The sequence below is a fragment of the Pterocles gutturalis genome, unplaced genomic scaffold, assembly GCF_000699245.1.
Source record: "Pterocles gutturalis isolate BGI_N339 unplaced genomic scaffold, ASM69924v1 scaffold764, whole genome shotgun sequence".
NCBI classification, from domain to species: Eukaryota; Metazoa; Chordata; class Aves; order Pterocliformes; family Pteroclidae; genus Pterocles; species Pterocles gutturalis.
In genome coordinates, this window is record NW_010130201.1 from 29091 (window position 1) to 45390 (window position 16300).

Here is a 16300-nt window from a genome sequence, read left to right on the forward strand (position 1 = left end):
AGGTGTTCTGATTGGAAACTGCTCATAAAGGAGGTTTCTTCTCTCCTCCTTTAAAGTCTTGTGAAGTGGGAAAAAATGCTTCTGGTCTGAAACTCAGAATCACTTGACCTTGCAGTCTAAGCTTGTAACTGGAAATTAGTTATGACTTAAATCTAATCCCAGCTTTGGCACTGCGACCACTGGCTTTGGAAAATGGCTTAACTTTTTGGGCTGTGCGGTAGTTATTTCTTTTGCTCATCTTGAGAATGGATGGCAAAAGGGCTCAGATTAAATTCTGCTGATCCCCATTGCTGGAACAGCAGACCTGTGACAAATGTCTTGGGAGCAGGTACGTGCAATGCAAACTTCTTACCCGTTCATCCGCGTTCTTCCTTTTGAAACTAGTTCTAACTCCCAGAAACTACATTTTAGAGTTCAGTTGCAAAGAGAATATTTAAGGAATGGGGGACAAATTAGAAATAGTTCCGTTAAAAGTTTACATAGCTGATCTGCAAATAGTCTCTTAAAATCCCTATCCACTGTATGTCTGCTATGGTCGGAGAAAGGGGAATGTGCGGAGGAACAAGATTCAGACTGTCCTTTTCTTTCACGCAGGAAAGTGAGAGGTATGCCTACGAATGGCAAAGGTGCCTGGAGAGTGCCCTGCAGGTAAGTGTGTAGTCTCACTCCAAACCTTCTCCTCCTTCCTGTAGGTACCGCTGCAGTCAGTGTTTCAGACGGTACAGAGATGCAAAGAGTGTGAATCAGCCCAGGGGATTACAGTTTTTAAACCAAAAGCTGTCACCCAGCAGAAGCCTTACCTCCTCAGTTAAAGATCCTACACTAATCTCCCTGGCACTTGTGATTAGTTTGGCTTTTGCCTAAATTTTCAAGTTAACTAGTTAATGTGGGGTTCCTGTGTTCTGGGTGCCCGGTCAGGCATGTTGTTCAGGGCACTGATACCAGCTGGCGCTTCAGCAGTTTGTGAGAAATGGGCTTGTTTAACGTGCTGTGCAGAGAGGCCGTTAATTTTCTGGTTATGGGTGTGAGATGTTTCACAGCCAGATTAGTTTTCCTTAAAATTTCTTCTTTGCATTTGCGTATTAGACAGCCAAAACTGTGAACGCTGGTATTAAACTAGATAACAATGCATGCATGCTCTTAAAACTGTTATTTGGCAATGAAAATATTTGGGGGAATACCTTAAGGTTCTGAATGTTCATACTTTTCCCCTGATCTACTTACAGTTACAGCATGAATGTATAAAAACATGTGATGGAGTATGGCAATTATTTCTTATTTAATTTCCCTCCTTTTTTGCATAACAGTTTCTGTTGGGGACAATCTTGTTCATGATAATTATTTTAAGGTAGATAACACCACCAGTTCATGAAATTCGTTTCCACCAGGTCATAAAGAAGGCAAATGATACCTTAAATGGAATAAGTAGTTCATCTGTTTGCACTGAAGTTATCCAGTCTGCTCAAGGCATGGAATATTTACTAGGTATGTTTGAATTTACCATGGCTGTTACCTTGAAAGTTCTCCTCTGAAAAACAGTAATATATGATCACAAAATGGTATTATTGTTTAGCTTAATCTGTGCCTGCACCGAAATAATGAACAGCTCTTCTGCTAAATAAATGGAACTACTACTGTGAAATAACCATCTGTGAGCACCTTTCGTGCGCCGTACCTGTTCTGTGCTATTTCTGAGCCAAAGTTTCAGGAACCTGTGCTTGCGGTGAATTCTCTGCAATCCTCTGCTGTGTTTTATCTCACCAGGGGTTGTTGAAGTCTACAGAGTAACGAAGAGAGTTGAACTGGGTATCAAAGCGACTGCTGTTTGTAGTGAGAAACTCCAGCAGCTGCTGAAGGACATTGATAAAGTGTGGAACAACCTAATAAGCTTCATGTCACTTGCTGCTTTAACGGTAAGACCAAAACTAAGCTATGTCTTTACTAAAAGAAATGCCATAATTATACATAGAGTGACTTCACAGGGTGACCTAACTTGACAGTTTGTATTTTTCTCTTGCAAAATGGAAATGCACTTATTTGTGATATCCAGTTTAAAGCTCCCTGTAAGAAAACTGTTATTTATGTGCAAACACGATGTTATCTTCCTTAGTGTCTTAATGATTTAGATGATATCCTATGTGTCTGTGGAACTCTCCAATAAGGGAAATTTAGTAAAATTTAAATAAGCCATTTTATGAAGCCAGAATCATGTGGACATGTCTCTGCAATCTCCCTGCAATTATTTTCAGTGCTCACGATACCGGAGCACGCAGTGCAGCGATACAGGAATAACTAAACTGTTTTCCTTTCTCTCTGCATTTGGAAATGCCTCCGTTTGTTTTGGTTCCTGCTACAGACTAAATAGCTTTTCCTCCTCTGAAAAGAAATGCCAGAAAAAGCTCAGTTGCTCTGAGACAGTCTGGTGGGAGCTTGAGAGCTTTGATATAACTGGGCGAGTGTTGCAAGGAGATGGTGAGGGGCTGTCCGAGGCACCCCATGGGAAGGGTCTGCAAAGGAACAGGGAAAAAGAGGGGCACAGAATACACACAATAAGAAGGCAGGAAAATCACCTTGGTATTAGATACCCTGCACTTCTCTGTGTGAGTATGTTGCAGGAAAATTGCTTTCTTTAACCACGGTACAACTCATACTCTTCCGGAATCGTCTTGCCTGTAGGTGCTTGATGCGGTCTTGAGTACTGGAGCCCTTGAACTCGGTGGATACCTCAGGAGTCTTTAACTCTCAGTATTGGTACATCAATTAGTAGGTCATTACCGTGGTTACGTTTTCACTGAACATTTTAATTTGTGGCTTCCTTCTTGCAATGCCATTATGACCACTAAAGATTTTTGCTCCCCAGTAAACACTCATGTATAAGTCAGGCCCAGAGGACTTGGTTTCTGCTTTAAGTGGCCATCTTCTGCTCGCGGTCATTCCCTGCAGAACAGGTATTAGAAATGATTGGTCCCTTTTCACACACCTTTTATGCATTTTAAACCTCTCCAGTACAAACAGCGGTGGCAAGCAGGTATTTTTGGTGGTGCCTTGTGTTGCACACAGCCTGTCGTAACCTGAAATGTATACTTCCAATATTTTACTGCTTGGCAGATGAAGTTGATAGACTTGGATTCATCTGTTTGAACTCTGGTATTGTTGATAGTAACAATCTAAAAAGCTATCAAGATCCTCTGCTGATTTAAGCAAGTGGATTAAAATTTACTTCTTAAAGTGCTTTTCCTTGGAAGATTACAGGGATTACTGTAAAGTCCAAAGCTTGGCCACATGTTTTCCGAGCTGCAGCAGCTCCTGGCTGTCCAGGAGTAGCAGTCCAGATAAATTTTGAGCGTACTAGGAGCTGCGAACGGTGACTCCTCATATACACGCAGTACCTCTGAAGTAAGCTAAGAGATGGAGTCCTGGCTCCTGTCCTTCTCCAAATCATCCCTTTTTGTTGTTCTTCTCCACGTGGGTCGCTGGAAGCTGTGGAAACATGCCTTCTTCCCCTGGTGTAGCAGTCGTGGATCCCAAATGATGCAGAAGTGCCAATTAAGTAGAGAGAAGTATTCTAGCTCAGAGGCATGTGCTCGGAAAGGTTAATTTTATCTTTTAAAGGATTTTGTTACAAGGTAATTTTATGTACAGCCTTGTGGTTTTTCACTGCAAATTACAGGATGACCTTCTCATTTGCTTCACTCGTGCATTTGGTAAACAAATATTAGAGAGCCTTTATTAATTTGATTGATCTACTTAAAGATTAAGGGCTGGTTTTTTCAGGATTCCAATTATTCTCCAGCCATTCAGCAGGGGAGCGTGATCAGCATACCTACAGGCTGGATTAAGAGTACATGTGTTCTAGCATCACACCAGTTTCTTTAAGCTTCTTGCATTTCTCATCATTGTTTTTATCTGCATTACTATCTTCAAGCAAAACTTCAACAGTTTTGTACCATCCTTATGCAAAGTTTTAAATAAACATTTATCTCGTGGCTGAAAGGTACCAGGAAAGTGGCTACATTCCTTTATTCTTTATTTGCAGGCTTATTCTCCCAGCCTTTGCCTCTCTTTAACCTGCACTTGTGTATGGCTGGTGACCTTAATTCTTGTAGGGTTTGGTGACCCTTACTATCCCGTTTTGTACCGCTGTGCCATATTCTGGATTGAGAAAAACCTTCAGAAAGAATAACAACTGCCCTTTTTCCATGGGGCAACAATAGGGGATTCAGGACAATCAACACCGATACGGACACCACTCCAAATGCCGCGCAGTGAAAGCTGTGCTGGTCGATGCCTCGTTTCCTTGCAGCTGCACAAACAGTCGGTGCATACCACTGTTTGTCTTCCTCCAGCTCTTAATACGCTGCCGTTGACATGGAGCAGCCGCCGCCTGGGCTCTTTCCTCAGAAGTTTCTTCCCCTTTTGATGTGGGAACGTGGAACTTAAGAATTCTTTCCTTTGTAGTCTAACCCTTTTTCAAGAGCTTGAGTGTTATAAATTAATGCCAGTGGAGATTGCGTAGCAGGATTGCAAACACGTCCTAATGGCTCTGATTAAATCACGCATCAGTGTGTGAGAAAATGTCGTATGTCGTCTCTGACGTGTTGCTGGGGTGATACCGTGGCTCTGGGTAGCAACCAGTTCGATAATTTTTACCGTGATGTGTGAAACTTTTTCAGCCACTGAAAATACCTAAATTTTCTTGTCTCCTTTCTTTAGCCAGATGAGAACTCACTGGATTTCTCTTCTTGTATGCTGCGTCCAGGGATTAAAAATGCCCAGGACCTTGCCTGTGGAGTGTGCCTCCTAAACGTGGATTCAAGAAGTAAAGTAAGTATAATGGCCTCTACTGTTAAACTCACTTTTAATTGACAGTTTGGACTTTCATTTAGGCCTTCGGTGTATTTAAAAAATGTTCATGGCTATCATTTGTAACTGGAAGTGGCAAAGGCAAAATCTGACCTATAAATGGGACTCAGTTTCCTATATTTATTGGGCTTTGGGTATGACACTGACGTGGATGAAGGGTTGAGTTAAATTATTCATAATGGGGAAGAAATTGGGATACTAAGACTTCAAAAGTATATATATTAAAAAAAAATATTTTAATGACTTTTCTTTATGAAATACATCTTGGAGGATCACCAGGAGAGGACTATTGCAATTAGCAGAACTGGGAGGGAGTCCCAGGATTTGTACAGAGTGATGCCAACCAGTTAACATGTATCGGCAGTTTTGCTGACTTTTTGGTTTCAACATTATTTCAGAAAGAAGAGAAACCTGTGGAAGAGCTTCCTAGAAAAGTATGAATCTGTAAAAACCACATCTTTTATAGAATCATTCTTAGTTGAGTGTGGAAGGCTGACTGGCCTTCAGCTGTCATTCTCAATTGTACCAATCATGAATCCTTCTCTTCCAGTCATTTTTTGTGACCGTAACACTTGATCTGATCAACTAACATGCTCTAGAGCCTCCCCTTTGTCTTGTCTGCATGCTTGTGTCCTGTGAATAGCTTTCTGGTTTTGTGCTACCTCTGTTGCGTGGTAGAAAATTCCCTGCAGTGAGTTTCTGAATTTGTAGCTGCCTGTGTGTCTGGTGCAGAAGAGGGGGAACCCTAGGGGGTTTTGCTACAAATATTGACTTTTGGCTGTATGTAGTAGGCAATGGCATTTTTAGAAATCTCTGAAGGAAATCCAGGGTGTGGGGAGCAGGGTTAGAATATTTTTTTAAATAAGTAGCTGCGAAGCAGTGGAAAGTATCTCCTAGCAACAAACACCGAGATGTTCTAAGCTTGTTCATGGCTTCGCACACTCTGTTCAGAAGCTCCTATTGTAAAGCAGATTCAATTAAGAGAAGAAAGTAGATCAAATTCAGCCCGAAATAACACTAATATCGAGAATTGCACCTGCCTAATCACAGCAGAATTTGAGCCAGTGAAATAAATGCAGTAGCTATCTACTGGCTGGCAGAACGAGCGTTTCTGCTGTACAGATACGTAGCAGAAGATGCATGAAACAAGGTGAGTTAGCTGCCAGGTGTCAGATCAGGCAGTGTGCTAAGCAGATGGCTCCCTTACTACAGGGTGTAACAGGCAAAATATGCAGCAGGTGTGATGGCTGAAGTTTTTGTCCACCTGCAAACACTTTTCAGACTGAAATAAAATGTTGTTTATTGGGTGGTCTGTGCAGAGCGAGGGGGTCCTGCCATGCCGTGCCATTCTGGGTGACACCTGTGCACTGTCCATTCCCACTCTAGTTTCTAGAGCCTGGAGCAGGTGAGACTTGTCACACTTGTTTCAATTCTTGTTATTTTAGGCCTTTAATTCGGAAACGGATAACTTTAAGCTGGCGTATGGAGGGCACCAATACCATGCAAGCTGTGCAAATTTCTGGATCAACTGTGTGGAGCCAAAGCCTCCAGGTCTCATTTTGCCAGACCTGCTCTGAAAGCAGTTGCACTGAAGGTGGAGCATCGGGTCTGATAAAACAGGACACTTGTGTTAATGGTGTGATAGGGTAAGTGGAAAGGCTTGAGGAGTGGTTAGTGTTTGATTTTGGTACCAAATGGGTTAAAGCCATTATCACATGCAAATTGCTTGTGAAGATCGTCACCTGAAATGGCCAGGGTTTCAGAAATAACCACAAAAAAAAAATAGTGTGGCAAAAAATGTCGCGTTTCCGTCTTTCTCAAGATGAAAGTGGTTTAGTCTTTGTAAAAAGCAGTCTGCTAACCAAGTGTGTAAACCTCGGAGAGAGGCCAGTATCTAGCTTCCAAGAAAAACTGAAATGCTAGACTGATTTGCATGGAAGTGACCACTTGAATACTTGAAGTACGTATTTGCAAACAAATATTTTCTTAAATGTTTTTGGTGTATGGACCATGATGTTTTCCTTTCAATATTTGCTGCTATAATATTACAATGCGTACAATGCACGAGTCACACTAACTTTCAAGGCAAAATGAATTATTGACTTAGAAGGACTGAGGCTGCGGAGAGCCATTGTGTATTTATACTTCCACTGCTGTGTATTGTAAGCTGTACTGTATCCCTGTGCGTAGCTGGTTAGTACTGGGGGATAAGGACTTGGAAAAATTGTTGACATTTTCCCTATCGTATCTGAATTCTTTAGCACAGGCAGCTGGATTTTAAAACTCGTAGTCTTTACTGCTCTGTTGTAAATATAGACAAACTCCTTCCCTGGACTCGTCCTGAGCTGCAGGTTTGATTTGTTGTTTCACCTGACCCTTGGGCAGTTGTGTGCCTGCATCACTGTTGAGAACTGGACTCCACTGATACAGCATGTCTGCTCCTGTACGTATATATTACCTTCTTTGTACGTTAACACGCTTTTCACGATGGGATGCCTGCGTGTAACTCGTGCAGCCTAGTCTCTAATGACTCGGACCTGGCAGCACAGGACGACCGTTAGCTCCTGCTGCCGGGGACTGATTTAGCTCTCCAAGTCGCTCCTCTCAAGCCAGCTGCATTCTGAGCAGGGTGTTACCTGCCGTTCGGTTGCTCATGATAGGTACAGCTATCGGACAGGAGGAGGTAAGGATATAGTAGACTCACAAAATGTTGCCCATACATCTGAAGTACCGGATTCTCTCTTCAGATACAACATCCAGACAACAGTGCAATTGTCTTTAGCTCTAGTTTCAGGATTTTAAACCTAGTAGGAGCTTCATGGTGTTATTTTAAGAGTCTTACCCCTACTCAGTCTGCAGGGAGTGAAGTGGGGTGTATATCCAGCAGGGACAACTTGCTTCTTAATTCTTTGACTGAAGTTTCTCTAGAAAATTTCCCTTCTTTCCAAAGATATCAACAGCTTTTCCAGGTGAATCCTGCCTCCATTGTAAGTAGCTGACACTGACAGGTAGTTATTTGCTGAAACAGAAATTACAATGAGGAAGAATGATGCTTTGTATTTATTAAAAAAAAAAAAAGGGGGGGCTTAGTTATACTAAACTGTTAATTATACCAAATGAAAGAATCTTGGCTAATAGGAGTGCTAGGTGTCTGGCCCCTTATTTACACAAATTAAAATAAGTCTTCCTGCTGCCTGAAATTAGCTCATTTGTAAAATAAGCAACTTGTGCCTCCAGTTGCAAGCTCAAGCTAATCAAGTGGCAGGTTTTCAGTCGCGTGACAGTGACTGCCTGCCTTCTGTTGCCCAGTAATTATCAAGAGCAGGGCAGTCACTCTTTGCTTGCTCTCTATTTCATTTATTAGGTGTGAAATAGCTACAGCAGTCAGCACCATAGCTTCTGACCACATCCATTGTCTTCCACCGTAATTAGGGGTTGCGGCATCACCGGTGCACCTATTCCCATTGATGTTTGGGGTCTGCTCAGCACAGTCAGCCAGCGCTCGCTTCTGCATCCTGAATTACAGAAGCACTTAAGCATTGTCTGCCTCCAAGCAAATGCCTCGTTCTTGCTGCTAGGAGGGGACTTCTCAAGTGGTTTGGAGTGTCTGGCTGACGCAAAGGCTATTGCTTATGAAATGCTATATTGGGAAGGGAGTTTATTGTTAGCGTGGGTTTCCACCACAGCTCCTGAGCACTTAGCTAGATAGGATTTATTTTTTTCTAATTAAAAGAGAATGCCACAAATAAAGGAAGCCACAATATGAAACTTAAAACAACCAGTATTTCAAATACAGCACCAGCCATACTGTCATAAAAGCATTTTTCAGTGACGTTTTTCTTGTACTTATAAGCAAGTAGGTTCCCTCTCTGAGATGTATCCAGCGTGTCTTTTGGCCCATAAAAATACGGAATTGACATTTACAATTATAATTGCGGCAGAGCTTACTGAAGTATGACACTGCTGCTTGCTCGCTCCCCACAGCAGGGAAGGCAGCAGGCAACGTTACCGTGTTTGTGGCGAGCAGAAAGCGTTCTTCTGAACCCAACACCTTTACGTCATGGGAATACACCAAATGTTTTGCACGTAGATACCCTCGATAAAGGCATTGCACAATGCAGATCATCTCGCTTACAGATCCTAGCCGTGGAAATGACTCACTGTTGCGTTCAGCATCTTCTCAGATATTACACTGCCAGCCAAAGCCAGTGTCCTTGCGATCTGTATCCAAGGTTACGGTCTTTTCTAGAGTGCATTGTAACAGCCCACCTTCCCCTGCCTCCTGTGCATCCAGGCTCATGGCCACGCTGCCTTTTGCTTTGGTTGTGTTGGATTTCATAAATAGAACTCCTTTATCTGCATGGATCTTGTGCTAGAAAAAAGTGAGAACCGTAGTTTTCTTTTTTCATTTAATGTCTGTGTTCTCTGGAGCTGCCTTGGGATCACCTATGGAAAGTGATTTTTCTATACATTTGTGTATATTTGGAATTTTAAGAGATTATTCGCTCGGTTATTTAATGTGTGTACCACTTTGCCCAGCTGCATTCCTGATGCCTCTGTGCCGTCGTCGTGTGCCGCAGTTTCTTCTCGGTGGTGGGAGTGCCGGGGGGCGAACAGGCTGCTCCAGCCCCCTCCCCGTGTTTGGCCCCAGGCTCGCTGACCTGTGTTGGCTGTAGCCGCTTGGGGGGCTACCTGTGGCGTGGGAATTGTTACGTTCTGCATTTGACCATTCCGCTGACTTCTCCTCTCTGGCAGCAGCTTCTCTTCCCCCAGGTTTGTTTGGAGCATCTCCTTTCTTGGATTTGTGCAGTGTATGTGAAGTGAGAGCTCAACCTGAGGTTGCGAAGCAGCTCATTAAAACCCAAGGAATGCTCCGATTTCCAGTTAGCTACGTGTCAGATTAATTAAACTTGAAACAAAAACTGCCTTTTCAATAAAAGCTGCTATTGTACAAACCACTTTTCTTCTGAAAGTTTTTCTTTTTTTTTTTCCTCTCTGGACCTGTATTTAATTCCAGTTCTCAATATTAAAATATAAATGTCATAATTTTATGAAGAAAAGTGGTCAGAAAACTTCACTTTATATTGTGATTCTTTGTTCTGCCCTCTGGGCGAATGTTGTTTCTCTTCTAGAAGTGGTTTTGCATCTCGTGGTTGGAGCTGGTTTGGTTTGTGCTATGCTGGAGCCACTGCTGATATTTTAAATGCAATAAGTGTCATTAATTGACTTTAGTCCCCTGTTTACTCCCTCAATTCTTGCCATGATTTATAAATCCTTTGTTGAGATTCCAACCTTGTATCCAATAAAGAGCTCATTTCATATCCGACCAGCCTGTGAAGTGGCTTGTTCCAGGATGCAGCCAGAAAAAAAATGTTGCTTTTGCTGCTTGCTGGTATCCAAAGGCTGCGATCCCCGGGGGGGCTCCTCCTGGGCAGGGCGAAACCTTCCCAGGAGTCGGGAGAAGCCTCGAAAGGTTGACAAAAAGGGACTTAAGCATAATGAAACCATGTAAGCGAAACCTTCTTTGTGGCTAGTCTCTGAAAGATGCCTCGCTGAGTAACATAGAAAATACGTCTACGAGCAATTATGATATCGACCCTTTGGAAGAGCCCGTGGGGAGCAGGAGGAATGATCTCCCCCTCCAGTCCAGCCCGTGTGCTTGCAGCAATCCGGAGCTAAACTGGGGCTCTTCTTTGGTTTCTGTAGATTTGAGGATGCATGAAAACTGGATGTTGAGGGGGGAAAAAACACTCGTGTAAAATACCTTTTGTTGGAATGAACACAAGAGGAACTTCTGCAAAGAAATTCCGACGAGTATTAATACCATTGCACTGCTCCATGCTCCATACTCTAATGGGTGTTTCAGGTGAATTCTTTATTTCATAATGTGCTTTTTTAAGCAATTACTTTTTTTTTTTTTTAATAGTTCTAACTTTCCTTTATGTTTAAGTCAGTCTGGATGCTTTCTTGGCTGAACATTAGCATCGTCCCCTCCCCTGGTACTAGGGCAGTGTGTGTATAAAGAATATATAATTATTCAAAATGGAGAATTTTTACCTTTCAGGTTTTCAATAGGAAATACTGTGGAATTATACACAGTCCATTTTTTAGGTAAGGTTTAATTTTGAAAGCAGATTTCAGTTTTTAGCATTTTTTTTCCTTTTGAAATGTCATGCTTTCACAACATCTCCAGACTAATCATTACTCTTGATTTTTAATCCCTAGTTCCTTTTCTTACTTACCATTTCCCTGGTTGCAGTTTAACTCAGGATAAAAATAGAGAGATGAGGAGAATATATTTTTTTAAATGGACAGTATCCTATGTCTGTCTGTCTGTCACTGAAACCGGGACACAACCATGACACCTGGACACGCCGCTGATGCCAAAACTCACTTTTCTTTCAGGGAACCTAAACTTCCTTCTTGCTCCTTCCTCCCACCGAAGGACACCGAGATTGTTGGGAAAAAAAAAGGTGTTGAAATACTTTGGGGTTTTTCGTGTGCTTTTGTCTAAGGGCATCGTGGAAATGGATGAGGATGCCCTCACAAGGCTGAGTTTGCAGGAACTCGTGTCACAGCCATGTCTCCACGCACAGGTCTGGCATTGGTGCGGGTCACTGAAGCTCTGGCCACCCTCGTGATTTCTGTGCCCGTGGGGGTCCAGAGTGCACCCGTGTGCCGCCAGGACCCCCCGGCGCGTGGCCTTGGGCCTGATTGAAGGCCTGTGAGCTCCTACAGCAGTCCTCCTGGTCTCGCCGGACTTCTAGCCCGAGCCTGGGAATTGCTGAGCACCGTTCCCTTCCCCGGTGAGTGGCGTTTGCCCTGTCTGGTAAAACTCCTCTGCCTCTGCAGGGAAGTTCAAACCGGCTTCGGGGTCAGGGCTGATCAAAGCCTCTGGATCAAGTTCACTCTGATCTAGACTTTTATTGCAGCTGGGTCTGGTTTTACTCCTGGTCCCAATGGGGTTGAGGCCCTTTACACAGTTCTGTATCAGTGATAACTGTATTTCAGCCCGAGAGGCTTTCGGTCTGGGGAAACCAGAACCTGCTCGTGCAGCGTGGGTCAGGCTGGAGAACGCCTTTACCCGTGGCTGCTGTTCCTCCAAACCTCCGCTGCTCAGCTGGGACTTGGGAAGACAGAAATTCTGAAATAGCCAAATTAATTGCCTGGCTTTTGGGATGAGGAGCAGGAACTGTGGGACACCGTGAACTGATTAGCCGAGTGATGGGAACAGAGCACAGTGTTTCTCCCAGGACCAAGGTCCAGATTTGTTTAAAGCCACGGCTCAGTGTTACACCCTGTTCTCACTGATACTTGAGATGCATTAGCACAGTTCCGAATAGGAAACCAACACATGTTCTTGTTTAATCTTTATTGATTTTATTTTTTTTTTACAAGTATAGAATCCCATTTAAATCAGATAGCTATCTCGGCATCCAGCAATCTGCGTGTTCCTCCTTCAGAGATGCACCAGAGGACACGGATGTCTCAGCGAGGAACGGGCTTGCCTTGCTCTCCTGGTGCTCCAGTTACACTCTTAACGAAACCAGTCCCTTCCCAGCGCAGGGAGGGGAGCGACGGCCAGGAGGCAGCGGCTACGCCACGGAAAGGCTTCTCGCACGTCTCGGGTTGGAATCGTTCTCGTCACACACAGAACAAGGCAAAGCCTTCTCCGTAAAGCCATCCTTGTCCGGGAGGTTGAACAGATCGCCGTTTTGCACAGAATAATTCTAGAATGCAACATAACCTTGAGGACGTAATGAAGTGATTTAGAAATGGGCTAAGGCAGATCACGACCATACTGAGAGCTAAGTAGTTGAGCGGTTTTACCTACTTCCAATTTACTGGTTGGTGGAATATTGGAAAACACAGCCCAGCCCCTCTGGAAGGTGGCTGTGCACACGCAGTTTCCTGAACGTTTCTTTGGCTGTCCAGTGCGGGGAGGGTTAACCTCTCGCTTCTGTATTGAGCCGCATTTGGACAAGATCTCTGTTTACATTCCACCCACAAAAAACACCAGCGTTTTTCAGTAGTGTAAGTGTATTCCAGGACTAGTGCCCTGGCATGGAATGCGTGAAAAAGGATCTTGTATTCATTTGTCTCAAATAATTAAAATTTTATTTTACTTGTGGCCGACATGGACTGACTTCACTTTTTTTTTTTTTTTGACTTCTAATACAGATTAAGAGCTGACTAAAGATCTGAAACACTATATACTGAGAGTCACTACAGATGTTAAAAGAAAATACCAGCACTAGCACCGCAACCCTGCACGCCTGCCTTCCTGGCTCTTGGAAAAACCCAAGAACCTCGCTCGTTCTGTGCTAGTGCCGCTCCCTAGCCACTACAGGATTTTGCAAGGAAGCAAACAAGCTATTAACGAAATATCCAGGCTACCGCATCACAAAGCGCACTTTATTCATTAACTCTGCCAAATGCCTTTTAGGCCTTTCTTTGTAGGATACTAATAAACTGACTAAAGAGGGGAGGGAGGCTTTATGAAAGGAATAAACTTATAAGGAGACCTCATTCTGCTAAATCAGAGAAACGTAGATGGGGGAGTCCCTGTAGAGAGAAACGCTTTGGGGGAATTGTTGGCCTTGCAGGTTAGTGAGGTGAGAATTAGTTGAGGTTCTGCTGTATGGTAAAGAACCAAAGTTGGCTGTAGAAGGAGAAGGGGATGTCTCCAGTCTGGTCGACTCAGAACAGCGTGTCCCTTCTGTTGTGCTTCCTGTCTGCAGTCACATTAAATTCCCCAGTAAGGCATCAGGGGTCTCCTCTCTCTCTCGTAAACGTCTGGGATGATGCCATATGGTGTCTGTACCATTTTAACCGTCGTCTTCCCAAAGAGCTTCCTCTCGTAGTCTATCAGTTGCCTCCAGAAGCCCACGTTGGGGCGTATAACGGGGCGTCTCGATTTGACCCAGTTGTATGCCTCAAAGAGGGAGACCTTGTGGTACTTCATCAGGTAGGCGATGCAGAGGGTGGCCGACCTGCTCACGCCGGCGGCACAATGGACTAAGGTGGCCCCGTGCTTCCGCGCCACGCTGTTGATCTTGTCGGCGACGCTGTCGAAGTACAGGGAGATGGGGGCGTTGGGCATGTCAGCCAAAGGCACTTTCACGTATTCAAACTGGGGCCAGTTGAAATTGGGAATCTCGATGGTGGCGTTGATGATGCAGGTGATTCCCCGGGAGAGGAGCAGGTGCCGGTTGGAGGCGACGCTGCCCCGGCTCAGGTACAGCGAGGGGGTGATTTGGGCGATGCCCCCCAGGGCACCTTCGGAAAGCATTCGTGGAGCCATCAGAGTTCTCGGCAAGGAGTTGTGGCTTCTGGAGGTCATGGAGGATCTTGGCACTCACGCTTCCATTATGGGAAGAGATCCAAGGAGATTTTCAGCCAAGGGAAGGATTGTCTGGCCCGGTGGATCTAGGACAGCGAGAGCTTCCTCCGCTTAGTCACTGCAAAACACAAGGAATGCCACATGAGCGGGGCAGCTGTCTGATGAGACCACGTCTGTGCAAAGAGAACAGGAAAACCCAACTTGCCCTGCTGTGGCCTGGACAACCTCCGGCTGGCAAACCTCCGTGGGGTAAGGCGGTTTGGGGTTTGCACAGTGCTTATTAGCATGGGGCCCCCAGGCATCACCTGGACAGATATGAACCAAAAAAATCTCCCAGCCTAATTAGCTCCAATTACTTGCCGAGGGTTTAGGCTGCCTACCTGGGAGCCCAGACAGCGTTTCACCCGGATTAGCACGTGGAAGATCAGCTACGCCTTTTTCATCCTCCAAAGCAGCAACTTCATAACTGGCCCGAGTCCAGGGGGATGGCGAGAACAGCTCACTCGGATGCCAGCAATTAGACTACCCTGCCCTCTCCCCGATGCCACCCTCCTGCTTTTTTAGGTATATGAAAGGCCCCGCCAAAGTACATCAACAAAGGAAAGTTGCTCATTAGGCAAGGCAGTGAGTCATGTCCATCCAGATCAGTAATCGGCTCTCATCGAGGCTGGGGAAGTAAAAGTTATGTCAGAAGCTGCGAGTAAAACCCAAGCGGAGGCTGGGACAAGGGAGGCTCTTTTCCTGCTGCTGTAATGACTGACTAATGCTTTGGAGAAGGACGCACTCGGCAAAGGCGTGGGCTCGCCTGCGTGAGCCATGCTTCCCCAGCTGCCTCCGCTCCGGCCCCCCGGAAGGACCCTCGTTTTTATTTCCTATGCTCCTTTAGGATTTTTCCAAAGCCAGCAGAGAAGCTGCAAGCAAGGGGACGAGCCCCAGAGCGTTAATAATTTGCAACTGGCTCCTAGCTGTGCAGTCTCCAGCCAGAGAGGAGCTGTGGGAGAGGCTCCAGTCAGTCTCTGCTCTGCCCAGGAGCCTCTGAGCCCACTGCAGTGTCACCGGGCACCGCATGGAGGGGATCTGGGGGACACTCAAAGGGCTGCGAGACCCTGGCTGCGGCTCCCCTGGCCCTGGCGTGACAGAGCAGCCGTCTGCCTGCGTCCCACGCCCCGGGAAACACCGGCAGGTCTCGGCAGCGGCTGGTAACGCTGCCAGCAGATTTTTGGCATGGCTTTGTGGTGTGGTAACTTAATGAGCATAACATGGTCTCCTCTGTGGCTTCCTCCCTGCTGGCAGCTGCTCGAGAAGCTCCTGAAACCATGGGCCCAAAGTGCCGGAGCTGGAAGAGTTCATGCCCCAACAAGAAGATTTTTGCTGCAGCTGTGAGCACTCGGCTTCCCCTGTGGACACCCCACCGCAGTCACCCGGCTGGAGCAACAAGGAAAGGCACGGCTCGTCAGAGGAATAAAGTCCTCTGAGCAGGGGAAATCCCTGCTCTCAAAGAGCTGTCACACTGCGAAGGAGTTGGGCACTTACGCTGGGTAACACGCTCGGCGTCCTGCTCTGAATCACCGATGGGCACGCGGACACTGTGGGCTGCTGGTGCTGGGAAGTCTCACAGAGCGTGTCCACCGCTGAGCTGGGGAGAGAAGAGAGCGGGGGGTTCATTGGGATCCGTGCTGGAGCCACACAGGGCACCAGGCAGCCCCCCTCCTCCTTCAGGTGGTTGTCCAAGAGCTGGAAGGATGAACCACAGCGTCCCTGCCCACTCCCCGGGGAGAGACAGAGGCCTCGGGAAGGCGCTTGCTGCTGCCAGCGTCATGTCACCGATTGCTGCCAGCAGTCCTCAAAATCACGGTAGGCCCAGAGGAACCTGAGGCTGGTGCAAAAGTCATGACTCAAAACAACAAAAAAAAGTAATTAATTTGCTCTAACGTCTCCGTTAGCAGCCGCCAAGATGCTCGGCTGGTCCCGGACAGCTGGCGCAGGTCTGTGTTTCATCTGACGGAGCCCCTCGCCAGGGCTGTGCTGCCCCGTCCCCCCGGCACTGCTGGAGGGAAGGGAAGGGGCAGAGCTGGTGCCACGAGCTGCACCATC

The 16300-nt window shown here is 45.8% G+C and overlaps 2 protein-coding genes across 2 annotated transcripts in view; one reads left to right on the forward strand and one right to left on the reverse strand.

The window, feature by feature from the left end:
- The window catches only part of SYNRG (synergin, gamma), a 31664-nt gene extending 25224 nt beyond the window's left edge, over nucleotides 1-6440 (forward strand). Inside the window, exons 16-21 of the mRNA XM_010080118.1 lie at nucleotides 595-648; nucleotides 1389-1485; nucleotides 1765-1913; nucleotides 4714-4824; nucleotides 5262-5297; nucleotides 6309-6440. Of these exons, the coding sequence (XP_010078420.1) occupies nucleotides 595-648; nucleotides 1389-1485; nucleotides 1765-1913; nucleotides 4714-4824; nucleotides 5262-5297; nucleotides 6309-6440 (579 nt within the window). The remainder of the gene's footprint in view (nucleotides 1-594; nucleotides 649-1388; nucleotides 1486-1764; nucleotides 1914-4713; nucleotides 4825-5261; nucleotides 5298-6308) is intronic.
- A 6816-nt stretch (nucleotides 6441-13256) lies between these two features.
- On the reverse strand, nucleotides 13257-14206 carry DUSP14 (dual specificity phosphatase 14). Its single transcript, XM_010080119.1, has one exon. It carries the CDS (start codon nucleotides 14204-14206, stop codon nucleotides 13610-13612), a length of 597 nt encoding a protein of 198 aa, XP_010078421.1. The 3' UTR covers nucleotides 13257-13609.
- Nucleotides 14207-16300: the final 2094 nt, after the last annotated feature.